Source organism: Molothrus aeneus, chromosome 1 (assembly GCF_037042795.1).
Source record: "Molothrus aeneus isolate 106 chromosome 1, BPBGC_Maene_1.0, whole genome shotgun sequence".
Classification (NCBI taxonomy): domain Eukaryota; kingdom Metazoa; phylum Chordata; class Aves; order Passeriformes; family Icteridae; genus Molothrus; species Molothrus aeneus.
In genome coordinates, this window is record NC_089646.1 from 8050157 (window position 1) to 8077899 (window position 27743).

The 27743-nt window shown below is 41.8% G+C and overlaps 1 protein-coding gene across 4 annotated transcripts in view; it reads left to right on the plus strand.

Moving 5' to 3' along the window:
* The window catches only part of DPP6 (dipeptidyl peptidase like 6), a 561667-nt gene that overhangs the window by 522229 nt on the left and 11695 nt on the right, over positions 1–27743 (plus strand). For all 4 annotated transcript variants that reach the window (XM_066551025.1, XM_066551034.1, XM_066551004.1 and 1 more), the window contains exons 16-18: positions 1884–2002; positions 23828–23875; positions 27002–27100. In XM_066551025.1, coding sequence (XP_066407122.1) covers positions 1884–2002; positions 23828–23875; positions 27002–27100 — 266 coding nt within the window. The remainder of the gene's footprint in view (positions 1–1883; positions 2003–23827; positions 23876–27001; positions 27101–27743) is intronic.

Below are 27743 nucleotides of genomic sequence, written 5' to 3' on the forward strand. Positions count from 1 at the left end.
AATCATAAGAAATTGCAGTAGGAGCAGTTTCTTAAGTTTTTTTTCTTTAATAGCATTGCAAGATCTGTCAGTGTGTCACTGGAAGAAACAGTGTAACCATAGCAATCAAAATGTTTGACACTTGGAAATGTTTTACATTTAGCAATTTTCTCATATCAATTCAAATTTTAAATTGTGTCAAGACTGACTACCACAAAAACATAGTTCACAATACAACTGCTTAGCACTTGAAGGAATTCAGAAATACATAAAATAATGGTATAGATTTTATACTTTATAGTCTTTATACTTTTCAAAAGAGGTTTTAAGAAATTTCATAGTAGCTCACCTCTTCATGAAACTGAAAAGAATTAACAACATTTTATGTTTACAAACCCTTTTTTGCAGTTCCAGAAGATTTTAGCATTGTCCCTAAGTATATGATGAGTAAAAAGCTGGTTTTACAGCAAGCTATTGGTAGTGTTGCCGTTGTGAAATATTGTGAAAGCAGATTACAGAGTGAAGGAAACACAAACTTTTAAACAAACATTTTGGAATCATTATTCCACTTGGCCTGTTTTTCTTCTCAGTCACGATGCTGCCATCACAATACCTGCAATGAAGGGCAGAGTTGGTGAAGGCATCAGTGGACAAGGGACAGTCAGTAAATTTTCCTTCTCTCACATATAGAGAGAAGGACATCACATCTTTTTGTTCCTCAGTGGGAAGGAAAGTAGAGCAAAGTAAATTACCTGTGATTGAATATTTTTTCCTTTAAAGACCTATATGTCTGTTCACTGCACTCCACAGTTTTTTGAGTGTTTATTTTCTTGAAAAAAATTCTAAAATTATATTAACCTTTCATTTCTTTTGAAATGAGAAGAAAGCCTCACTTGAGAAACAGAGTCCAGGCAGAGTTCAAGAGCTGCTGGCATGAGTGAAAGCACTCCCACTCTTCCTTGTCAGCATCCATCTCACCCTGGTGCCTCATCAGCCTCATCTCCCCACACAGACAACAGAGAAAGAGCAGATGAAGACCTGTTCAGGGGTTTTCCCCTTCCTTTTTTTGTGTTTGATTTAGTAGATTTCATTAGGATTGTAGTCAGAGATAAAATCTGAACCTAAACAAGAGCCCATGATTACTCATTTCAGTCTCTGTGATCCTAAAAAGGTTGCTCAGCCTCATCTCTTGAAATGGTAGCAAGAAACACTCCTCTCCTTTCCAGTAATACTAGAAAGATCTCTTGGTTAATATTCTAGAGGTTTAAAAATGCTATTGATTAATATTTGCTAGTAATCTGTAATTCTTCAACATTCAGTGGACTCTTAGCAGCAAACTTGTGAGCAAATGGACAGGCCACATTACCTTCTTCAACAACAGATCCCTAAACACAATCCTTTCTTTCTTCTTGGGGGTTTTAAGAGCAGAGGTTTTGTTTATTTAAACCTGTAAAAAGGGCTTTGGCCTCTGATGAAGCAGCTAGCAAATCAGACCAGTGGTGAAACCAATAAGAAACTTAGAGAAAGCAATTCCAGCTCTTAACTGTCCGTTATAATATAAATAAGTGTTGAAACGTTGCTCCTTTGTTTCATGCCTTCATCCACCAAATTATTACTTCCTCTTGTGAAATTGCAACCATCATTTTCTTTTAAAAACTGTGCCTTCCTTCATAACCACCTGACCTTGCAAAATGACATCAGTATCCATTTATATATTCTCTATTCAAGCAGGAGGGGAAAAATCCATCATTGCTATTTAAACTCAACCAAATGGAAATACTTTGTCTCTTACTAATGTTGGACACATTAGATTTATATTCTTGTTCTAAAGAAAGGTTCAAGTAATGTTGCTTTCAAATAACATTTGCTCAGTGACCTTCATGGAATTGTATTAACTTTTTCAGTGCAAGCACAAACGGGAACTTCAACAGGAGGTGCCTGTCCTGTGATCTGATTGAAAACTGCACTTATTTCAGTGCATCCTTCAGCCACAATCTGGAATACTTCCTGCTGACATGTGAAGGTATGTGCTGGGTTCTGTCACTGCAGTTGTTGTGCCTCAGGGGCAGGATTTAGAGCCAGCACTGTCATCTTCAGATATTCTGTGTACCTGAGGTCAGCTTTGAAAGACTTGCCATGAATATGTTGCATTTAAAGCTTTACTCTTGACATTTTTCTTTTCTTTTATATTTTTACTTGTAAAAATATATTTATTTGCTAGAAAGCAAATATTTACAACCTTTTTCTGTGTATACATGCACAGAAGGTAGAGGTAGATTTCCCCAGCCACCACCAGCATCCTTAAAGGAAACTAACAGCAAAACCTGTAGGATATAAAACATCAGAAAATTTATGAGAGAGAGGCCAGCAAGGTGGGGTTGACTGTGGGTGACTGGGTCTAAGTTCCAGATACATCAACCAATACTGTGAACAGAGGGATTTAAAGTAGGTTACAATGAGAAGACAATTTGCCAAAAGGCATCTTACAGAAATTTTCCTGATGGACAATGTGAGTACAGAATATCTGGTGTATCTTCCCTGCTCCTCCATCATAGATCTACTTTAACTTGGCATAATCTGCAGGTCCAACAGGGATTTCCTATTCTGAAAATGCCTGAGAGTATCCAAGAGGCTAAAGATGCATTTCAGGAGAAGAGTCATTGAAGTTTTCTCCAACTCCAGTCAAGACTAAATGCAGAACTCCACTAAAACTTAATCTATATAATTTAATTCTGCTTAATTAGCCAAAACTGCACACAAAATGCATGCACACCAGTCATCTGCTCCTGGGATTGAAGCTGCTCAAATGGCTGCATGTCCTCTGCAGAGAGACCTGGAATGGTTGGAAGGATGGGCAGAGTCTAACAAGATGAAGTTTAATAAATCCAAGTGCCCAGTCCTGCATTTTGGCCACAATAACCCCTGCAGTGTTATAGGCTGGGGATGGTGTGGCTGGACAGTGCCCAGGCACAAAGGGACCTGGGGGTGCTGGTTGACAGTGAACATGAGCCAGCAGTGTGCCCTGGTGGCCAAGGCCGGTGGCATCCTGGCCTGGATCAGGAATGGTGTGGCCAGCAGGAGCAGGGAGGTCATTCTGCCCCTGTACTTGGCACTGCTGAGGTCCCACCTCGAGTGCTGTGTCCAGTTCTGGCCCCTCAGTTTGGGAAGGATGTTGGGATGTTTGAGTGCATCCAGAGGAGGCAACAAGGCTGGAGAGGGGCTGGGAACACAAACCCTGTGAGGAACCCCTGAGGGAGCTGGGGGTGCTCAGCCTGGAGAAAAGGAGACTCAGGGGTGCCCTCATCACTCTCTGCATCTCCTGGAAGCTGCCTGTGCTCAGCTGGCCCTGGGCTCTTTCTCCAGCAGCACTGACACAACCAGAGCACACAGCCTCGAGCTGCACCAAGAGAAATACAGGTTGGATAGCAGGAAAAAGTTTTTCTCATGGAAACAGTGAGAAAGTTCTGGAATGGCTGCCTGGGGAGGTGGTGGAGTCACCATCCCTGGGTGTGTTTCACAAAGCCTGGATGTGGCACTGGGTGCCAGGGTTCAGTTGGGGTGTTGGGGCTGGGTTGTACTCGATGACCTTGAAGGTCTCTTCCGATCTTGTGATTCTGTGGATTCTGTGAAAAGGCATGAAAAGCAAACAAGAAATTTCTTATTTTCAACAGCTCAGGAGAGAAGTGAGTAGGTTTTGAAGGGATATTAGGAAGGAATTCTTTACTGTGAGCAAGATGATGGCCTGGCACAGGCTGCCCAGAAAAGTCATGGATGCCCCATCCCTGGAAGTGTTCAAGGCCAGGTTGGATGGAACTCTGATCAATTTGGGATGGTGGTGTCCCTCACAGGGGACAGCAGTGGGCTCTGTGGTGATGCAGGGGCTGCCCCTTCTCTGACTGCCAGGTAACCACTGCTGCCACTGTTTGTGGTGAGCACCAAGGGTAAGTAAGGAATATTTGAGATGGTAAAATGGGAAATGATCAAGATAAAGTGGAGAAGTAGAACCATTTGTATAAAGTAAAATACCTGGACTAGGACAATTGTAAAAACATGTTTTTTTCACCTGGAAGGGAATGATAGGTTGCATGTCAGAGGCATAACATAACACAGTACAGAAAAATAGCATTAACAGGGCAATACACTAATTGATTTAATGGACTAATTAATTTAATGCACTTACCTGTAAATCTGAATTTATAGTTATGGCAGACATATGCACAGAAGTGTCATTTGTCAATAAACATTCAGTTCTCTAGTAAATATTATGTTTACTAAGTTCTTCCCTTTAAAAGAAAAACCTTGTTTATTTTTCTTCTTGTTTTCATTTCAAGAACAGCTGTCAGGAGCTACCAGAGACAATGTCCATTTCCTTTGCACCAAGATAATTGTTTTACTGTAATTAGAAGCATTTGTGAATAACAAGATTAAAGTTTCTGAAGGGCCTTATCAACAATTATGAGGTGATTTGTTTTTGATTACATTATATCTCATCCACAAAAACCTGCAGTGATACCTGAAGAGATTAATTAGTTTTATTAGTGTGTACATTAATCCAGTACACAAGATAATGATTTTGCATAATAAACTATGGGTCTGATTCTCAGCTGCTGTAACCAATAACTCAATTATAAGGTCATTAGGATTGGATATATTTACATCTGCTGAATATATCTTTGTCTGAATTTTAGTTATTTGGGACTAAATTCTCAAATCTCACTGTAGCACAAATACAGCACAGATTCATCTGTGGAGCTCATCTCAGTGTCTCCATTCAGAAAACTTAAAAAAAAAATATGCATGCATGAGAAAGTACAGAAATCTTGGTAGAATTTCCATTTTCAGTGATTTTATAAAAATATCAGTCTATTGCATTTGGTGGAGTTATTCCTTATTTATATGACTGAAAGTGAGAGGTCTTTCAACCTATTTGCTTTCAAGCAGTTTGTGGGAACCACATTTCTTTTTGGCATTTTTCATGTAGGATCCATCTAATTCAGATGGGTGCTGTGGGTGCACTTGCAGCAGGGACAGCTCCCTCTGGTTCCTGTTGCAGCTGATGTGAGCCAGGTCAGTAGAAACCTCTGTTCTGGATGAAGCACAAATGTCTGGATAAAAACATCATCCTGTCAGACTTTGGTGATATAAATAGGTGCTGTGGTTTCTTGGAGAATCACCTGGATCCACTCAGAGAACAATTACTCCTGCACAGCTCCTCAGACTGCTTAGCCACAGCTTGGCCATGCCTCAGCTCCTTTGGATGTTGGGTCATTGCTCACAAACATTCATGCTCTGGTATGGTTTAGATTAACAGGAAATCTAATTTATTCATATGCACGTATAACACAAAAAAGGAAAAGCTGCTTTGTCGCAGACATCTTTTATGAAAAATCCTTTCCTTAGGATTTTTCCTCCTGAGAAGCTGAGAGGCCTCAGGAACAAAATGTAAACAATGGTTATCTGCTGCTGTGGAATGCAACAGGTGCATCTGGGATTGGTCTCATGTGGTTGTTTCTAATTAATGGCCAATCACAGCCCAGCTGGCTTGGACTTCCTGTCCAAGACACAAGCCTTTGTTATTATTCTGTCTTTTTCTATTCTTAGTTAGCCTTCTGAGGAAATCCTTTCTTCTATTCTTTTAGTATAGTTTTAATAGAATATATATCATAAAATAGTAAGTCAAGCCTTCTGAAACATGGAGTCAGATCCTCATCTCTTCCCTCATCCTTGGACCCCTGTGAGCACCGTCACATTCCTTGAACAAGGATCTCTCAAGGGACCCTGCAGATCCTGTAGCTGATCCAGCAGACAGAACAAGCCCACCAGGGTGAACAAGAGTTTGTCTTGTTCCCCAAGGGCTTCTGCCAGGAGTTCCCATGTCTCCTTCCCCCAAAAATCCCCCCAGTTGGAGCCAATGTTCAAGACCAGGCAGTGGCAGACAGTACCTGTGGCTGTTTAGTGCTTTCTTCTCCATAACATGTCTAACATGCATAAATTTGTATCTAGATAGGTATCAAATACATAAATCTCCATAATATGTATAAAATGCATCAATATGTATAAAAGCACCCAGAGCTCAGGTCTTGCTGTCTGCTCTGTGGCTGTGACATAAAAATGAGTGTCCATAGCAATCACTGGTGTACCCAATGTCAGCCTCATATGTATCTTTGGAGGTGGCTAAATTAAATTATTTTCCTGTGATCAAGCCTGTAATAGCTGAAAAATCTGTATTTTCTCAGCCACATGGGCAAACTTTTATGGCTTGAAAGCAATTTCTGTACTGACAGAGAATAACCACCACCACACCTCAGTTTCATTCTATCCTTCTTTTGTGACCTTTTGTTGCAAATTTCTTTGTGTCTAGAGCCACAGACATGACTGTGGCTCAGCTGAACTTCTTTACAATGGATGGCAAGGTTTTTAAGATTTAAGCAATCAATCAATGCTTATAAAATACTTTGTGATACTTAAATGAAAGGCAAGGTTAAGGGAAAATATCTTCCTCAAAAGGACCCCCAAAAAAAACAAGAAAGGTCTGGCATTGCTCATTTGATCCCAAAGGTCAAAGCTGGAAGTTTTCTACTCACTCTTTTGGTGCTTGAAAGGCAACATATAATTTCCTTAAAAGATTTTTTGCTGTCCTGCAGAATACATTTAACAGCCTTGCAAGCTGGCACAGGCTGAAATGAGAGCAGCTGCTGCAATAGGAGGTAACCTCTCTTGAAAGAGGGCAGTGTAATGCTTGCTGTCAGGAGGCAACATTTATTGCAATCAGTCAGTCCCAGAAGGCTAGTTACCTTATTTTTCATCTAATTTTATATGCTCGTGATTGAATTACTGTAGCAGGATTTAAGGAAACATGATGCTTTGCAGACTGCTGTTAGATTATCTCCTCTAGACATGGTTGAAAAAGCAGTATCTGCTTGACCAAGGTCACTCCTACTGTCATTTTCACCATAAAATATGGGTTTACACTTCTGCCTCTTCTCATAAACCAGCACAGGCATATCCACTGGTTCCCTCCAAGATAAACAGAAATAAAATCTGAATGGAAGTGGTTTGCTATTTTACACATAAATTTAACTGAGGTTGGATTTTTCTCATCTGAAATGGGATGTAAATTTTAATTTCATTGAGAAAAGGATAAGAAGCTGCAAATTTTGGCTATGGGAAGCAATTTATTCCTGTTTCTTGAGTGGGACTCAGACATGTAGGGTGCAAGCTTGAATGACACCAGCCAATAAAGCCCTAAAGCCCATTTTTAGGTGATAGCTCCTTCTCTGAAGGATGAAGCCCTAACAACTACTGCCCCTGTAGTGAACTGTGCAGTGTTTTAGTATTTCCACTGTAGATGGGGTCACTTTGTCTTCAGTGGCTCCTTCTGTCTCTCCCCAGAGTTACCAGCCAGCACTAATGAAACTCAACTCCCAATGAGGCTGCTCATGGGGAAAGCAGGGAAAGGGAAGCAGCTCCTCCTGGCACAGCTCAGTTGGTGCTCTGGCACTCAGCTGTTTTGGCTGCAGTGTCTTCACTGACCTAAAAAAACCTGTGAGATCACAGAGACTTTCAGGTGGACTCACAGAGCTGGCAAATGTCTCCTTGGAGCCTGGAGTTCATGTCCCTGACATTACAGACTGTGGCATCAAAGCATCCTTTACATCACTTGGTCCTCTTCCATCAGCTGACCTCATCCATAAGCTCATCCTGGCCCTAGGTTTCGTGTGGTTTTCCCCACAAAGGGTTAATGCCTTCTGAGGCAAGAGGACTAGAGAGGAAGACCCTGGCCTGTGCATGTATCTCTGCAATTAGTGACATTTAATACAATATAAAAATGAGTGGGGTAGAGGGCAGAGGCTTTCTTGGGATGCCTACCAGCCTGCTAATCAAAGATCTCCATAATCACGTGTCATCAAGGAGGGATTAATCATTTTTAGGGATGTCACAAAGAAAATTGGAGGGGAGAGGACTGTAACAAGGGCTAAGGGGAGGTTTGTCTCCTGCTTGGCATGGTTGCTGAGGATAGAGAAGTGCCTTGGCCACTACACTGTGTGTTATTCTTCAACCAGTGACCAATTAGGGAAGAAACAGCTTTCACTTTGAGGAGGGACAGCAGTGTAACTGAACAGGGAACTATCTTCTTCTATGATAGCTCCTCTTCCAGGTACAGTAAGATTGTTTTGTTCCAAAATGCCATAAAACCACTATTATTTATCCTGTCTCTTTGAATATTATCTCTGCTGGAAGCTGTGTCTGTGGCTCACTGGCGGCCTTTATTGTCAGTCTTGTGCAGGCCAAATGACTTTAAAGCTGTCTCTCTCTTTGGAGAGAAGAAAACAGATTCTTGTAAGAAAAAATGTTAAAATATTGTCACCTGATTTGGCTCCTCTCTGGCACAGTGGTTCTCAGCAGCTTAGCCTAGATGCTGTAGATCAGTAATGACAGGTAACAGAAATGAAGTCATTTCTGCCTTTCCTAGCAGGCAACTCTGCAGCTGTGGAGCAAAATGTTATGTTGTAACTGAGCTGTGCTTGATAAAATACCTAAAGAACAAGTACAAAAGGAATTTGTCTGGGTATATCTGCTTTTCCCCATTGTGACAACAACTCTGTCACTGCAGTGCTGGCCCTGAGGCACTGAGGGGTGCCTATAGGCCTGGGAAATCTTTAAAATCCTAAAAAGAGGATTTATTGTTCTTACATCTTGCCAGAAAAAAATCATGTTTCAATCCCATTCACAGATAAGAAGTGGCACAAAAGCACTGATTAGAAAAAACTCTGCAATTTAAGGATCTCCTCTGAGAGTGATTCATACTAATGAAGGAGCAGCACAACCAAATTAGCAAGGATCTGAGTCAAGTTTCTCATGCCATTGGACATTCATTCATTCTGTCTGTGCTTTTATGAGTTTTAAAGACAAGTGCTGCAAGATTTTTTTTCTTTATAGGCAGCAGGTAGCTATAAACTTCTCAGCTCCTTAAACTGTTTCTTGAGAATTTAATTATCTTCTTTCCTCCCTCTTAGTGAAACTTGGAAACACCATCTGGAGATGGGAACACTTAGGAGCATCACTTGCTCTTTTCACTTAATAGGTTTATGCTGAGCCTTGAAAAGTCCTTTTGTTGTTCCACATTGGTTTTATTTTCCAGAATTTTGCTGGGGTCAGGAAAGATTTTCACTACCAAGTTTCATGAAGTGATCTGGCTCTGCTTTGTGGCAGGTTGTCCTGACTTTGCTTTTAAACACATTTTAGCACCACAGAGCCCAGAGCGTGATTTAAGGTTCAGCCTTCCACTGTGGGGAGGTCTGAACCCCTGGTTTGGAATCCTCTTAGAATTTGGAATCCCAGGTTGTTCTACCCACTGATGTGGACACAACACAAGATGACAGAAGTCTGAAATGTTTGGTGCTTCTGGAGTTTACCGTAGACAGAAATTTTTAGTGTGGGTGAGTCTAAGTCATGAAGTCCTTCGAGTGAAATCAGTGTTTTCTGATGAGAAATATGTGTTTTCTGATGGGAAATCAGTGTTTTCTGATGAGGGCTGCTTTAGGAGAAGCATTTGTGGTGTTGGGGCGAGGATCCAAACCCAGGTTTGTGTCCTTGAGCGGTGCCATCTCTCCAAACCCAGTCAGGGATTGCTCACCAGCATTTCTCCTGCTTTCTTTTAATAGCATTGGAAGGTTTCTTACTAAAAATCACAGACCAGCACTCCTGGGCAAGGGAACTTTTAATGGAGGCTGGAGGTGGTCAGAAAAGTGGGAAAACTGGGTCATTAATGCTCCCTTGTGTACAGCATAACCCATGAACAGTGTGAGAGAAGCTCAGCCAGCAGCTGGGTGGGTGGGAAAACCTTTGAAGCACCAGCTTCAGTATCAGCATCACTGCATGACTCAGCTCAAGATTTAAACCCCAGGATTTTTATTTTTTTTTTTCTTAATGTCAGCAAACATAAAATTCTGAGCAATGTTTCTAGTATTGCGGCTATACTTCATGTCATTACTGCATAAAGATGTTGACCTTTTCTGAGGAGATTCATATTTTGGAAAACTTCCTAGTATTTTATTCTCTCATGGGATTACCAGCTGATTTAGACAGAAATGTATGTGTGCCATAGAAAAGATAAATTAAAATCAATAAATCACATGGATTTGTTGATGAATTTCACTAACAAAGTAACATTTTGTTTTGGTTTGCCCATTGACTTATGGATTCAGTCTGTTTCATCTGCACTTCTTGTAAGTGACTTTGGGGAATTTTTTTACATGAAAATTGCTTAAAATATCACTCTTGTGGAAATTTTGAATATAACATTCATCAAAAAAACAGGGTTTTCTACTCATAAAGACTTACTTTGTGAATAAAAGTGTCTGAATACTTTCTGCCTCAGGACAGAAGATCATGACATTTGTCTTTCACTGTGAATTAAACAAATCACATTTTTCTTCAGTTACTCCATCAAAATCAGGGGACCATGTCACAGAGACATTTTTGGCAGCAATTTTTACATTTATGGCTCCTTCAACAGAAAGAGCTTAATATTATTTAATATCTCAGGAAAATACTATACTGATATTTATCAGGATACAGAAAGGGGGAGTAGAAGTTTTATTGTTGGCAAAATAAATACTGCACTAAGTTTTTAATTTGAATTATGGAAAGGTGTGAGAATCCTTTCACAACCTTTCTCCAGATGATCATTTTCATGCTCTTACCAAGTGGGGAGCATAGGCACAGTGAGAACTGGGGGCTTGCCTATGGACACATCTGGAGTCAAGTATCATGACCCCCATTTCCATCTTCATATTGCAAGCCAGTACTCCAAGGAAAAGCAGCACAGACTCCTGGAACAGACCAGAAACACGACTCCTTCTGCAGCCTGTCTCCATTGTGGATGGTGGATAATTAACCCTCTTCAGGATTTTTGCAATAATGTACCCATCAGGGATGTGTCTGCCCAGCTCCTGCAATAAGAGGTTGGTTCATGCCTTCAGGCAGGAGAATAATGAACCTCTCTCTACATCTTCCTCAGTTCCTTCATTTAATCAGACCTTTTAACCTGTGCCATTTGGGCCAGACCTACCATCCCAGGAAAGCAATGGAAAATCTGGAGACAGCGATACTTTAACTAACCATGGACAAGCAAAATGTAAATCAACGATTCACAAAGCAGTTGTGCATAAAGCAGTGTTTTAAACCTCTCTGCATTGCCCATGTGTTGCCTTAAATATCACATAGAAATGTTGCATGTCACAGTCTCATCAATAACATCCCTGGAACCAGATTGTAATTAGCAGTTGTTATGCTCAGGTAAACATCAGTGCAAGCCATAATGGAAGCACACATTGGCTCTTCCCTGAATGCACTGGGCTATTTATGAACTGTAAAACAGCTCCATGTTTAGGCAAATTTATCTGCAAAAAGCAGGTGGATTGCTTCTTTGTTCCCCTTTCTGTTACAAAATAATCATGGTTTTTGGACAGTACTGTTGGATTCTCTCAATTTTGAATTGGATGTGGATGCCTATGATACATACACATACAAACAGGTGGTTTTTACAACAGTTGCTTTAATTTGTTGACCCACATCCAAACATGGAGAATTCAAAGACACATTTGCTAACAGTGCTCTGAGAAGTCCTAACCAGCTGCCAAATGCTGGTTAGGACACATGGATTTGGTTTTTTTCTGCTGTCACAAGCTCCTTTAGAGAACTCAAGCAGGTTTTGTAATTCCAGCTTCCTGTGGGTGCTGTGAAAATGAAGTCCATTACTGTCTGCCATGCTCAGGTGTGCAGTGACAATAAGGGGCACAGAGGCTCCTAGACAGATAAATTTCCAGAATGGTTTTGAAAGCTTCAGTGAATCTTCAGTCTATTCACTGCAGAGAAACCTTCCTAGCACAGCACCCCAGCCATCAGCATGCAGGAGAGCACTCCAGTGACAGGACCAGCATGTAAAAGTGATTAAATGGCCCTGGAGTGAGGAGCCAACAAGGCTCCTCAACAAGGCCGCAGACGTTCGCGCGGTGCCTCGTCTCAACAGCACCCCAAAAACGAGTCTGTAATTATACCACAGGCCTCAAAAAGTGCAGGGCCAGTCCTCCCAGGTGCTGCAGCATCAGAGGAGCCCTCTGTGTGCTGCAGGACAGGGCTCCAGCAAGCCCAGCCTCCCTTGCCCCCATTGCAGCACTCAGTGCCTTTAGAGACAGGCAGGGATCTCAAACCAGATTGGGGTTTGAGTTGTAGCAGCACTAAAAGCAGATATGGAAAATGTAACAACCCATTTTGGCTTAAAGCATGTCATTCTGTGTTTTCACAGCACTGGGAGTGCATCAGGATCTGGGAAATCCAGTGTAGCTGCAAGGGGGAATATTTTCCTGTGGCTTTTATTCACTTGGAGGGTGCTCAGTAATGCATGTGTGTGCTACCTGCTTCTTGTGGGTGATATGGAGCTACTGAACTTAGAAGAAGAATTCTTAGAAGAATTTGCTTCTCAAATGCTACTGGGGTAATATTTCATTAGGAGAGTTTTCTACCCATGATGCCCAAATTAAAATAACAGAAACTCTTTTTGTTGGTTTTGAGAGATGAAGAAGCTGCAGTCCTATTTAATCTCCCCAGGTAACAAGTCCATGATGACTTGGAGCATCTCTGGCAGATAACCAGGGAAAGCTTGTGGTTGTGTGTACAAATATCTCACTCCAGGGCCTGAAATCAATATTAAATGCACAGGGAGGAAATACCTTCATTTAATCCCTACTTAAATTTAGTTAGGTAGAAAGCCTGCTGCCTGGCAAGATTTATGGATTTATGTCAACTAAAAATGTCATAAAACTGCCCATGGTCAAGGCAAAGCATCTTTGCAAGGCTCACTTCCTGCTGGAATTCAAGCAAATGCTTTCCAAGTGCAGCTGGTCCTGCTAAGAGGGCCAGAGCTTGGCAGGTGACCTTTGGCAAATATGATAAATTAAGTTGTTGAGATCTAAAGTGACTTAATTGGATGCTGAAATAACTATTAGCACTGAAAATGGGTTTTATTAACCAAGTCAAGAGCCTATGGATATAAAAGTGCAGAAGGCACACCTAGGTTTAAACAAATGTGAAAAGCTGATACCTGGATTTTATTGCTGGAATATGCACCAGCTGGAAGCTGCACATACAGCTCCACATAGCCATGCCAGCAGCTCTGAAGACATCAGGCAAGGCTTTAAATATTTTCTTTACTGCTGACACCATAAGCAATAACTGCCAGGTGGTGACTGGGAGGAGGAAACCCAGGGGAAGGTTGTTTCTGCTGCTGTCCCAACAGGTTGTGCCTCCCAGGGCCCCACTTCACCCTTCTGGGAAATGCAATAACCCCCTAGTAAGCTCCTTATTGTACCTTTCCTCAGTACATCTCAGAGGAACACAGCACTGCCTGTCCACAAGGACCGGAAGGCAAAGTCAGTGCAGATCCATTCTCTGTCCACCTCAGGGGCTTTTTCACCAACCTGCTGCCTGTGCCATAAACAGGCTCACTCTGAGCTGGGCCTAGGAACTGAATTAAATGAAAATTAAATGGATTTTTATTTTTTTTCTGCTGGGATCAGAAGTTCCAGAGGCTGTTCTGCTGTTTTACTGGATGATTTTACAAACATTTCTGATCTTGCAGGGAGTGGGACATGCTGGCATGGGACCAAAGTGCTGAGGTGGGGATGAGAATGGACAATTCTAAACTCATCTTAGTATCTTAGGGAACCTCAGTGAGGATTTCATCATCATGGAAACATGGAATACCCTGAGTTGGAAGGGACCCACAAGGATCACCAAAGTCAACCCCTGTCCCTGCACAGAACCACCCCAAGCATCATTTGGAAATTTTTTTATGGGCCACCTGATATCTACAGCCTATTACTGCTGCACTCCAGAGTAGAGTGGTATCTATATTCTATATCATTCAAAAATAAAACATGGTTTTCATCAGTCGACCCAGATGTAATGTTTTTTTATAAATCCCACAAAGTGCTATAGTATTCTTCAATATAAATTTTTGCTACTTGGTTCTTGATGTGCAGGTCTTCAGGGTTTTTGTTTCCTGAACAGCCTGAGCTGTCCTTGGCTGGGTTCTGAGTCTCCAGCAAAGGACAGAAAGCCAATATTTGCCAGTGTGTGCTCTGGGGGTCTGAACACTGTAGGGTCAGTCTGGGAGAGCAGGGCACCCAAGATACCCAAGACCTATCTTGGGTTAGAACCCAGGTGGTTCTATCCTTGTGTGACCACACAAACCAGGTATCCTGGCTTCAGTTCTATCCCAAAACACCCAAAATACCTGTCTAAAAACGCCAGAAACACAGAGGCAATGCTCAAGCACAGCTGGATGTCCTGCAATGTGCTCAGGGCCCGCAGGAAGCGGGTGTGCCCCAGCCACGTGCCTGCAGGTTGCCACCCAGCAGGATGCTAAACAAACGGGCACAGCAGCGTGCTGGGGCCTGGGGGGCATTCCCAGGGCTTGCTCACAGCCCAGGTCACTGGGGGAGCGTTATCTGTTGTGACCAGAGTGGTTTCCCACACAAGGATGATTGCCACCACCCTGGGTTGTTGTATGCGCGGTGGCGGGCGGCTGTAATTAGCGCTTCCAGGCACACTGTGACCTTCTGGAACTTTTCCCGAGGCTTATGAAGCCTAAATTAGTTTCTGATGTTTGAAAGCATGCACAGGCTTAATCTCTGGGCCCTATTTATATTATAATTACTATATAATTCACATTTGCATTCACTTGACTCCTTTTCTTACTTAACAGCCGAGGTTGGCTCTGGCTCCTCAAGCCCTTTGTGTGCAGTTCATGGGTCACAGATCCTGTGGGTGAAGGCAGGGTGGGGGATGCTCATTCTCACTCCCTCACATGCTGGGAGTGAACAGCAGGCTGGCATGAACACCCTCTTTGGCACAAACAGAAGGTACCACCAGAGGTTTTTCTGCAGGAAAAGAGAGGATGGTATTCTTGGTTTGGGAGTTGGGTGAGAACTTTTCTATCTCCTGTTAACAGCACAGTTATGACTGTGGTTTGAGACTAATTAAAGTGATGGCTTCAGTTATTTTTATAGTCTGAGATTAATTAAAATGGTGACTTTTGTGGATATCCCAGAACATTTTTTCTTCCTTTAAGCAGATCTCTCATTTATGTTATAAACTTTTACACTCTAGTCTTATACATCTTTAATGTGTTGTAAACTCCCCATAAACACTCAGTGACATAAAAACAGGTAAAAAAGAACCCAAACTAATATGCATGAATATTTAACAAGAAAATGAATAGAAAATGTCTGTGAATTTCAATGCCTGAAAAAATAATGTGGAATTAAAGAGAAACTCCTCTCCTCTTTGAAATGTCCCCATTCTGCAAAGCACCATGTGTTCTTTGCTTTAACATGTTTTTACCCTGTTTTCATTTTGATTCTTGCTTGTAAATATGAGCTGCCTGGCATTGCCCAGAGGAAGGTGATCTATCATCTGCTTCCGGCCAGGGTTCTTGTCACTTGGTCATTCTGTACATATAAAATTTTATCTGAGCTCCACTGGCAGGAGATAAATGACCATGACAACAGGCTTCCTCTGATGCTTCAAATAATGAAGCCTCACAAATCAGGCAGAAGCCTCCTGCATGTCAAGACCAGGGTGCATGTGCGTTATTTCCAGCTATATGAGCAACCTTGGATGAACTCATTATTCTGCAGTGGGTAGTACAGATGTTACCATCCCACAAGATTTAATGCTTCCTCTGAGGAAAACTGCTTCTTTCACCTTGGTTGCCAGCTGGACCAGCTGTAAGGTTTATTGCTGGCTTTTGTTTTCTGTTTGCATGGTAGTTGCTAAGCCCTTTATTAATGCAGTCAGTACATTAAGGGTGTATTAAAACCTGAGAACTCATGAGAGGAAAACAGCTTAATAACCAGACAATGTGAAGCAATGGCATTGATGGGTTGTTGGTGGTGTTTTTTAAGTTAATATCCAGCACCAGTTATTACTTAATTAGCTAGGAAGCCATTATTTTGTTGCAAGAGAGTTTTACTTATGGAAAAGAATAAATTAGGATTATCTAAATCAATTTATACTAGGTTTTTAATAAAATAAACAGAAAATATTAAATGGGGTTTTATTCAGTCTGTTAATGAGGTATAAATGGCACTGAGACAGTATTTTCTTTCATATTTCAATTGTAAAGAATTATCTTTTTTTCCCTGAATATCATCAAATCATGGGATGGTTTGGATTGGAAGGGACGAGCATGTACTAATCCAATAAGAAACCTAGACTTTAAAAATAGGGACAAGTGTTAACTTTTGGTTTCATCTCTTTCCAGAGTTTGCAGAAAGGCTGGATTAAAACTGAATTGAAAGAGGCTAAATTGAGGTATTCAAATAGAACACAAACTGGAAAGAAGAGGGAGTTGGGGATTTTTCTGTTCAGATTCCATGGCTTGGACCAGCATATTAGAACAAAATAACCTGGGATTTTGGGAAGTCAGGTACCCCCATATGGATTGGAATTTTTCCCTCCTCCCTCCAGTACTTGCAGCTCCAGGGGGGCACTGTCAGGTTCATGAACTCTGCAAACAAATTCTCCTAACCTACCTCCTTTTCACAGCTGGTTTTGTCACTAGGGTGGTTATGTACCTGCTCCATGCCCTGGAGTTTGTATGTTTGCCACGTTCCTCTCTGGATCCATCCACATGCATTATTGCATTATGCTTCTTAAAACCTTAGCCAAAGCCTCAGGAAAGGGAGGAAATGCTCAGCCCACTCAGTGTGACACCTCATTGGCTGATATTAATTAAGAAGGAGAAGAGGGAGATTAGTGAAAGAGTTGTGAGCGAGGGTTAAGTGCCAGCAAAAGGAGCAGAAAGCAGATTATGATGAAAAAGAGTAAGAGGCTAATTAGAGATCAGCAGCAGGGCTCATTAGGAGCTGGTGTGGGAAATGACCTTACCCAGATTGTTCCCTGGCAGCCTGGGAACCCAAAGCTGGTTGAAGCTGGTGGAATTTATGACAAAAAGTTGATAAGCATCATCAGAAGGCAGAGACAAATACTAGAGAAAAGCTGGATGTCTTGCAGGGATGGATTGGGAAAAATTAATAGAAAAAAGAGAAAAATTAGGCACATGGTGACCCAGGGCAAGAAATTTTCATGTCTGTTTGAAGCTCAAAAGTTACAAATGTGTCAGCAAAGAAGATGGTGCCTGGGCATGCAACACTGATGTCTGCAAGCCGCCGACCTGCTGTGGAGTCATGGAAAAGGTGAATGCTCTTTTAGGATGGATCGGGCAAGGAATTTTCCATAGAATGGGCACGTAGCAGTTTCACTATAAAAAAAACAATTAGGACATCCTCAACAGCAGGGATGACCTGCAGTTCTGGTCATTTCTGTTCAGGAAGGAGTAACTGAATGTAAAACACCCTTGCATCGAAGACTAAGATGAAAAGCAACTTTGTCCTACAAAAGGGAGTTAAAAAAATCCAGTTTATCTGACACGATGAGAGCTCTTGGGGACACATGACTACTCTGACTAAAATGGAAATACTCATGATGAGTAGAAAATAGATTATTGGAACAACCCCAAAAAGGTGTAAACAGGAGACAGCCAGTACAGCTTCAAGTTGGAAGCAGCTTCTACCAGAAGAGCAAGACACCAGCAAGAATTACATCAGCAAACCCAATTATATTTAGAGGGTGTTTGTCAATATTTTGTAGCACAAAATTTCCTGAAGCAGCAAGGGAGGATCTTCTCGGACCCAAAGGCTCTGTGTCCTTACGTGTCCATAGGGCAGAGAGTGGGATGGACTGCTCAGTGCCAGCCCAGCTTCCCAGTGCTGTTTGCAGGCACCTCTCAAAATCCCATGGAATGGACCTGATCATGTTTATTCATTCCAGTAACCTTTTGGAGAACCCATCAGGTCTGTTCTGTGTAGTGGAATTAAGACCAAATCTCTTGTTCATTTTCCCTCTAGTCACTGCTAAGTGATGCTGCCTCAGAGCACCCAGATTTATTTCTGCTCCACATAAAGTAAGCATGAAATTTATTACCAGTATCACACAGGGCAGAGACAAGCAGCACCATCAGAGTGGTTGCCTGAGAACAAGCCAGGATTGATTATTTTACAAGACAAGTTACATTTGAGGAAGTGAAGATTTGATTAAAAAATTAAATGCCTTGGGGAGGGTGAATAGCAGCATAAATCTATTTGATGTTTGTGTCAACAGGGTTGCCAAAGCAAACAGCACAAACATCTGTCCATAGCATCAGCTGGAAAATGCTGCAAATTGGGGAAATCTTTTAATTGTGAGCAGTGGTTCACGGAACTCCCCATGTCTTTATTTATTAGGCTGATAACATCACCCCAACATATGAACTTTATGCAGCACATATAAATAATTCATGGATTAGCAAATAAAGAGATCTGGAATCTGTACACAGAGATGGCTGTTGCCAATTATCTCACTTGTGCAGAGCCAGACCCTTTCAGCCCCCATCCCTTGCAGCTGCTCTTTTAAATCATTCATCAGTGCTTAAGAGATATGCTGGTGGCACTAGCAGAGAGTATTTGAATTTTCATTGTTTACACACTGTGAATTTAGCTTCTGGTCTGAAATTATCTGCAACATTGAAGCCTTTGAGAATATAGATGAGAAGAATAAAACAATTCCTCTTTTTATCCTTTTTAAACACTTCTATAATTTTGATTAACTTCTCTTCAATTTTACTTCATATTCTTTTTATAATCACTACTTTCATTTTAAAGTTATATTAACTGATATAATTCCCTATGCTGTTTAGATCATGAAGATGTCAGGAATACTCTGGAATATAAAAAGTATTACAAAACAAATGTCTGGTAAATATTTTCTTCAAGGTTGTAAAATGATTTTCCATTTTTAATTTAGAAATCTATACCTTATCTTACATCTAGAGTTGCTTCTTTCCGTTCATGTTTAAGCAAAACCCTCTTAGAAATAATAATAAAAGATGCTTAAAAATTGATCAAAAACCATGGCCAGTGCTTTTTGTTATCAAATTACTGAGGCACTGAGTTTCTGTGCCCATTCAGATCATGATGGGCAGCACTTCCTGGATGATAAATTTGCCTGTTGTCATTACAGCAATATCGCTCAATTTACTTCTTGCATGGATAATTACAGTAATGGTTTTAAAGTCAAAGGCCTTATGATAAACCCAGACTTTCATCTGTATTAATTGAAAATCTAATTGATGTAACTAGAGACTTGTGCAGCATTATTAACCATGCAGCTATCTGTGATGTACAGAGTGTGATATACACAGAAGTTCTGTCAATAGTTTTGCTCCTTTCTCTTAAGCTATCAATAAAGAAACATCATTCCAACTTCTGTCAGGATGCTGGAGCTGGCTGGTACAATGCTGGAGGCAGGAGAGGGGAGTGGAGCCTGCAATGGCATTCAAGCACAGCCCATTCCACTCACACAGGGATGCAGAGAGGGATAACAGGAGCCTGTGTGGTGCCACCTCTAAAAATTTTGGTGGAGGTGGCAGGGAACATCAGTGCCAGGTCCCACACCTTGGGGAGTGTCACAGCCCTGCTTGTAGCCACCCCTCTGGGGCAAGAAATCCAGCAGCATCATCTTCACCATGTCATGCAGAAAGTGGCCTGCGCCTGATTTTGGGAACAGTCATGAGGTTACAAGGTGTGAGCTGGGTCTCTCTTACCTTTGCAAATAGGGCAAAGCAGCTCAGTGTCGGGATCTGTAGCTTGTCAGACTGACCCCAAGAAATGTTAGAAAGTCTCTTTTCTCAGCCTGGTGCTTGAAGGAGGAGTCAGGGCTCTTCATTTCTCGGTCTCAAGGTTGTTTATTGTATCTTATCTATAAAAAATTTTCTCCTGTCCTGCCGAGGTCCATCCAGCAGGACAGTTCCAGGCACTCTGCCTGCCCCTGGGGCAGTGTTATGTCTTTATGCTAAAAACTACAATGGTTACAGTTACTTTCCAATACCTATCACCTATGTTAGACAGTGAGCTTCTACTCTAAACCAATCTAAAAGTGCCAACATCACAGCAGAAGATGGAGGCCAAGAAGAAGAAGGAGAAAGGCTGGACACACCCAGATCCCTCCATCTTGCCCCCTGAACCTCCATACCAGAAACCCCAAAATCTACTTTTCCACCCCGTGATAACTTCACTATTATTCTACCTAAACTGTTGTGGCTTGCAGATCTTCATCTAAGGTTGGTCATTTGCTCCACGGGTCATATCAAAACCACAGGGGCATCTTGGGCTCTGTGCCAGGGTCCCTGAGCCCCCTGGCAGGGGTCCTGGCCATCCTGGGTCCTGACAGCTCAGTATCTGCTTTACTTTTTTTAAGTGGAGGGACAACTTTGTGTTTTATCCTTCAAGGAGCACAAGTGAGTTTTACCCTTCAAGGACCCCATCACTGCCATGCTCTCAGGATCTCTGTGAGCAAGAGGCAGAGCAGTCACAAGGTTCCTGAGGAGGGCAGGTGGACACAGGGGGATGGATCATCAGTGCAGGTTAAAGAGCAGAAGCAGCAGAATGTGCTGGGGCTCAGGAGTCCCCATCAAAGCCCCTTTGGATGGGCACTGGAGGAAGGAGACAGAGCAGGGGATGTCCCCACCCTGCTTCTGTCAGCTCCCAGCAGCTCAGTGAACAAATTAGGTTTCCCTCTCAGATCCACACATGACAGTGGATGGCATTTAGCAGATGGCATGTTGTAATGGGACTGTCACACCAACACAGGTTTAAAAATAAAGCTGTGGAGGCAGTTAATGAATGTACAATTCTCCTTTCAAGGAATTCTTTATGTCCCTGTCAGGCATTAGGCACTCAACTTGTGAGTCTTGAAAGACTTCTGATGTGTGTGCATTAAAAGACACAGTCTAGCATGTAACTGGGTTGTTTTACTTTAAAAACTGGCACTGAAATAAGCAATTTATGTCATTCCTAAAAAATTGACTTTTTCTTCTTGATGACTTTCAGCCTGCTCACAAGTGAAGTGCATTCTCTAGCTGGAGTGTTATCCCTGAGAATATTTAATATTAAGAGTAATCCTTTTCACAGAGATGATCCTACTCTGTAGTTGTCTGTCTTTATTATTTTTCCTTGTTTGTTAAAAAATAAAAATTAAGCAAGTAAAAAATCTACTTTTTCAAGGAGACTTGTTAATTTTTAATTACTTTTTTAAATTTCATATTACCTTAAACTGAATATCTTTATATAGGACTTTGTTTAAGAACATTGATTTGGGTAGATGGCACAGTAACAGTAGCAGTAGTTAGTAGAGAGACTAACACAATATATAATACATATAACTTCCTAAACTACACACTAGAATTTCTCTTTATTTAATAGTTTCTCACAGCTTTTTCAGTGCAAACACCAGAAAAGAATGGAAAAATATATAAGAAAATAAAAGGATTATATGCATTGTATTTCTTTCTTTACCCCTTTCTTTTTGTTGGCATTTTGGTGTTAATTAAAGGACTTCTCTAGCTCCAACTGAAGCCATTTGGGAGGATTCCTTTTCTTTTCAGTGATGATTTTATCACACCCATGTTTATTAGGTTTCACTGCTTTTCCAGCAGTCTGGCTTCTGGGACTGCAGGGAAAAAGCAGGGCAGATTGATAAATAAATATGGTCAGCATATCAATGTATATCAGTAGGAGAAAGGTAAATTCAGCTAAATCCTGGTGAGAAAAGCTGTTTTCCTTAGTGCATTATAATTCACCTTCCTGCATTCTAAAAATTGGTGCTAACAAAAGAATTGGATTGTCACAGGAGGAGATTCTTGATTCCAAGGAAATAAAATCAGGTTGTCATAGTAGTCAGCTTAATTATAAATAAAATAATTTTCTGCCTTTTCTCTGTATAGGTAAGGTCTGGTTATAACACTCTGCCTGCAATGGGATGTGGGTTCTTGGCACCACAGGGAAAACCACTGACACAATTACAGCACCTTAAAGCTTTTCTTGCTCTCAAGAACTTATTTCATGCACCAAACCAGTGTGAATGGCTCACAGGAACCTGCTTTTGTTGCCATTTCTGTGCACACTCCCAGTTAAAGCATTTCAGGGGATTGTTCTCAGCCAGCCCTACACACATTGCCATTGCACAGGTGATGATCCCACAGGATTTAGGATTTGTAGGTTGAATGGCTTCAGAAGGCAACTTAAAATCTCAGGGAATGTCAGTCTCTTAAAGCTGTCTTACTTTTGAAGCTTAAAGAACATTGGGTTTTTTGATATTCAGTGTTCAGCTTTGGGTCCCTCACAAGAAAAAACATTGAGGTGCTGGAACCTGTCCAGGGAAGGGCAGCAGAGGTGGGGAAGGGTCTGGAGCACAGGTCCTCTGTGAGGAGCAGCTGAGGGAGCTGGGGGTGTTTAGGAGAAGAAGAAACTCAGGGAGATCTTATCACTCTCTACAACCTCCCTAAAGGAGGGTGCAGCCAGGTGGGGTTGATCTCTCCTCCCAAAGAACAAGCGACAGGGCAAGAGGAAATGGCCTCAAGTTTCACCAGGGGAGGTTTAGATTGAATATTAGGAAAAATCTTTTCTCCAAAAGGTTTCCCAAGCATCAGAACAGGCTGGCCAGGGAAGTGATGCAGCCACCACTCCTGGAGGTATTTAAAAGACATGTAAATGTGGCACTGAGGGACATGGTTTAGTGGGCTTGGCAGTGCTGGGTTAATGGTTGGACTCAATCATCTTAGAGGTGTTTTCCAACCTAGATGATTCCATGGTTCTCTGGTTCTGGGATCTTCCCACACACACGACATGGGAGCCTCCTGGCCCCGCTGCTGGGATCTCTGCTGGGCACACACTTCCCCCCAGCTGCTCACACCTGCTGCTGTTGTACCACGTTACATTGTGGGGAAAGGGAAGGAAAGGAAGATATCCACTGTCTCTGAGGTGAAGAATTCACCGTTTCATCACTGCAAGGCTACTTTCACCATCCTGAGCAGTATTGTCAGGCTGAAGGAAAAATATGCAAACAGATATGGGAGCAACATGTGAGTGGCTGTCCTGGGTCTGCCCACCTTGCCCCAGTGTCCTGTCTCCAAGAGCAGTCACCGGATGGCAACTGAAAAAAAAAAAGACAAGCTGACAACCATAATATGAGTTTGATCTCATGTACCATCCCATTTTTCTATCAATCAGCCACTTGATGGCTTTCTGAACAAGAAGATGAGCCTAGATCACTGTGCTAAGGACTAAAGCACCCTGCAGCATTGGTTAAAATTGTGGCATCCTGAGTGCTGCAGCATCCTGTGGCAGTGAATTGTGTGGTTCACTCATGTACACTGCATAGTAATGATAATCCTCTTTGTACAACACTCTCTGGTTTCAATACCCAAATGCTGCATTTTAAGACAGAATATGTGGCCCTTTTTAGTGTGAGAGCCAAGCTGGTGTTTAATTCATTAAGAGAAAATATAATATGCAAAACAGCAATATTTATCCATAGCATACAAAATGTTAATGCTTTGTGCTGTGATGTTTGGGTGTCATTAGAATAATTTTAAAGGCAAGTGATTTAATTGTGTTTGTGCTAATTATAATGTTTACAAATTAGGGAAAGATGCATTTAGTGGTCTGTTGGGAAAGAGCTTTGAAACCTCATATGTCTTTGAGTCTACAGGACTGTCATCTAGTCATAAACTCTTTCTAACACCAGTGTGATTTGCTTTTTAGATTACTCTTGCATGAAAAGCGAGTCTCAAGAGCCTTGAGCTCCATGGAATTCAAACCCAGGTTCACGTGTGTGTGTGTGTGTGTGTGTGTGTGTGTGTGTTTTGACAGAAATTTAACCAAGTCCTTTTCTTCTCCTTTCCAAGGTCCCCGTGTCCCGATGGTGACTGTTCACAACACAACAGATGCACAGAGTAAGAATGGGCTTGAGCTTTGCAACTCTTCGGAGAAAAGCAGCCAGGCAGGACATTGAGATGTAGCTGCTTTTTGCTAAACTTACACTCCTGGGGACCCCACACTCTGCCTAAATGCAGGTTTTCTGCAAGGCAGAGGGACTTGCAGAGCTGTTGTACTGCCATCACAACAGCTGCTGTTTGGGGTGAAAAGACTGGTTGGAGCATGTTTGTTATCCTCTGTCTCAAAAAAATGCATAATTCAAATCTCTCTTTTTTGTTAGTCTTGATTTTGTTTTGCATCTCATATATAAGAAATAAGATGAGATAAATGTAAGAAATATTTAGCCTAATCTGTGGTTTTAATAAAATCACTCTGATATGAATTACCAGAGATAATGCAGAGGAGGGAGCCCCACAAGTGGTGCCTCTGCCTGGTTCCCAGATCTGTCCATGGAGATTGTAGCACTTATTGTTTGGTAAAGCTTTGTCATGCTAATGATTTGCATCTACATCAGTGCAAAGCTGGAATCATTCCAAAACCAGGTCTCTTCCCTCAAAACATTTGACATTCTCTGTAGTCATTATCAGACTGGCAATGTAGAGTCCAAAAAGCCATGGAGCTTCTGGGGTTCCACTCTGGCAGAGTGTGGTACTGAGTCTCACATGAAACCAAGATTTATCTGTTCCCATCATTTGGATGGGAAAACATCATCTTCATTTTAACAAAGAATTTAGCCCAGCCTTAACTGCAGTCAGGGACTTCAGGCCCTGATGTGACCCAAGTATTAAGCAACACCTTTATTCTATTTCTATCTGTTTTACACACAGTCAATACCAGTTTATCAAGTAAAAGTTTTACTTATCTGGATTTACAGCAACTCACTGCTCTTGTTTCGAAAAAAAAAAAGAGAGTGAGCAAACCAAGAAATTTGGTTTCATGTACTAAAGATTTACTGTGAAATGCTGACCTGCTTCATTTCCCACTGAAGGCAGGGAGTGTCACAGGAAAGGCTTTTGGCACAAGGTCAGGTCCTTCTTCATCTCAGCAGAGCCTGAGTTTGGCAGTGCCCTCCCCAAGGGTAACCCCAGAGCAGCCCAGCTGATTTCCACAAGGCCCTTCAGCCAGGAGAGCTTCTTCACCCTGACCTGCAGCTCCAAAGTCACTTTCTTTCTCCTCCACTTTAAATAAAACACCTGAATTTTAGCATAGACATGGAGGTGTCTGAGTGGCCATACCAGCATGGGATAGTGCTCTCATGAGTGGTGTTACACCCTCCTGTACAGTTTTATAAAATACTTTTAGGTGAATAAAATGACAGACAATATAAAACAGAAACTGTAAATGGAGGGCTTCAAAAACTAAAACAAAACACACCAGGACTAGTTTTACTTTGACAGATGCATATGGGTAGCATCTATTACACAGAGAACTCAGTCTACTCATGTGCAGAACACATCCTCTACTGAAATTCATGATTTTCTGCATACAATTACCATTCCCCCTGGTTCTTTTCTTTTTTCCCCCTTCACTCTTTTGCTTTTGAATAAAGGGCAACTGACAGTTGCATGTTACTGAATTTACTTATTTAATATGAGCCCATTACTCTATAAAAGGGAGTCTGCCTCTGTATTCTGCAATAATCTGATAATAGTGAGTTGCACTGAATATTAGAGAATGCTTACATTTAATTAAGCAATGACCATTTGTACTCCACAGACTCAAGCTCCCTGTGGTCCTAAAGCAAAAAGGAAAGTCCTTTAGGAGATATGCCAATCTTTTTATTTCCTCCACAGTCTTCCTGGCTTTCTGTGAAGGCAATTATATGAACAAATAAAAGGGCTTGACTAAATTCCCCTACGTGGCAAGCCCCTTTCTGCTGATAAAGCTACTTGTGTGTGCCATAATTAAATGAGAATCTTAATATTTAACTAAACGTAATAGGCTGTTGCTCTGCCACTTTTGTGGGAGCTGTGTCTTTGATAAAGGGCCAGGCTTTGCAGAAGCAGGGTGAATAGTCACTGAACCAATAACTACTGCTGAAAGATCTCTGAAATATATTAACTGGGAAGGGCAAGGTTTTGTCTGGCTGCCCAGCAGAGATGGGCAGTGAGAGCAGGATGATCAGGTACCAGAATTGTTATTTGAGGAGCTGGGGTTACATATGAATTCATCAGTGTGTCTCAAAAGGGAAGTTACAGTCAGTGACACACACAATGGGATGTGAAATCCCACACCCTCCTTGGGTTCATGTGGCAGAGATAATGCCCTGGATCCCCCTGGTTCACACCCAGACTGATGCCAGGGGAATGAGCACTCTCTAGACCAGGATTCCCTCAGCCCAGCCCTTGAATCCCCCCTCCATGGGCTCAGGAGCTTTGCCCACACATGGAGACATTTCCCACCATGTAAGACACCCAGCCTGAGGTGTCCCCTACAGAGGAGCCCTTTCCCTGCCACTGGGAAGGATTTATTCTTTCTGCTGCTGGAGGGGGCTGCTTTTTCTAGAAGAGGTTCAGCAGGTAGAGCACATGGCCAGGATGTGGGGATAGAAGTTAAATCTCAGGAAGGAAGAAGGAATCCTCTATTTGTGATCCAGACAGTCCTTGGGTCAGACACACAAGTAAAATTAATAATTATGAAACACTCCAAAAGTCAAGACTGCTGCAAAACCTGATATTACAGGTTTGTATGGGCTTTCTCCACTCTCCTGTCTCCATGGCTTTCCCTCCCATGGATTTTTTCTTGCACAGCAGCACAGCTTTGGCTGAAGCCCTCCATAGTCTCCTCCCCTTCCTATTTATTATCTATAATTGGGACAGAGCCTTGAGGACCTCTTCACTTGAGATCTATCTTGGCATGCTGGGTGGATGTCTGACTGGGACCCATGGTGGTGTCCCAGGTCACCTTCCCACCTCCTGCAAATCAGCTGAATGTCTCTGATTTCAGGACTGTAGCTTTTTGCCAATGCAGAACTTGGAAGGGGTTTCAAAGATTTAAGTGAATTAGACTTCTGTGAGGATTAGAAGGAAATCCATTTGTAAGGAAACTTGTTTTGTATATATCAAGGTGATTATAAAATGTTAAAATGCATTTTCACAAACTGTGCCAAAAGTTTTTGTGATCTTGTCCTGTTCTTCTTTCAGAAATTTTTGAGCTGGAGGTAAATGAAAATGTGCAGCTGGCTGTAAATGACAGGCAAATGCCTAAGGTAGAATACATGGAAATCAAGATAGATGATTACAGTAAGTAGCACCTTTCTTCTCACTTATTTTTCTCTTTCACTGCTGTAGCTGTGAAATGATACAGCCATCCTGACTAGACTGGCAGGAGGAAAAATGACTTTGACTCTCAATAAACGTACACAGTTTGCAAAGCACTCTCCTGGAATGTGCTACATAAGGAGGTTATTACAGAGGCAGAATTTGATGAGAACTCAGCTGAAGAAAGGCAAAATGATAGGGTTGGATTTTTTTTTTCCTCTTAAAACTTCCTCTGTGAAGAAAAAGCCACTCTAGGAAATGACATGGTGGGGTGCCTCATTGATGGAAGCTTTTGCCCTGGGCGTGTGTGTGTCATTTGAAATGGGTTTGGAGTGGGATAATGTGTGTGCTTGCTGCCTACAGCCATGGCTGCCTCTCAGTGCACAATCTGAGCTGCAGTGAATGAAGATGACTCTTGCATGACTGCCCTTTGGAGTCACCCAGGATTCTTCAAAAAAGCCATGACTTGGGAGGGTTAAAAAAAATAATAAAAAAAAAACCAACAAAGAAAAACAAAAAAAAAAAAAACTCTTTATGAGGAAAGACAAAGGAAATTTCACGTGGAGTAAAGAAAGCAAACACTTACAGCAGTTTGCACCTGCAGCTGGTGTGCTATTTCTACCAC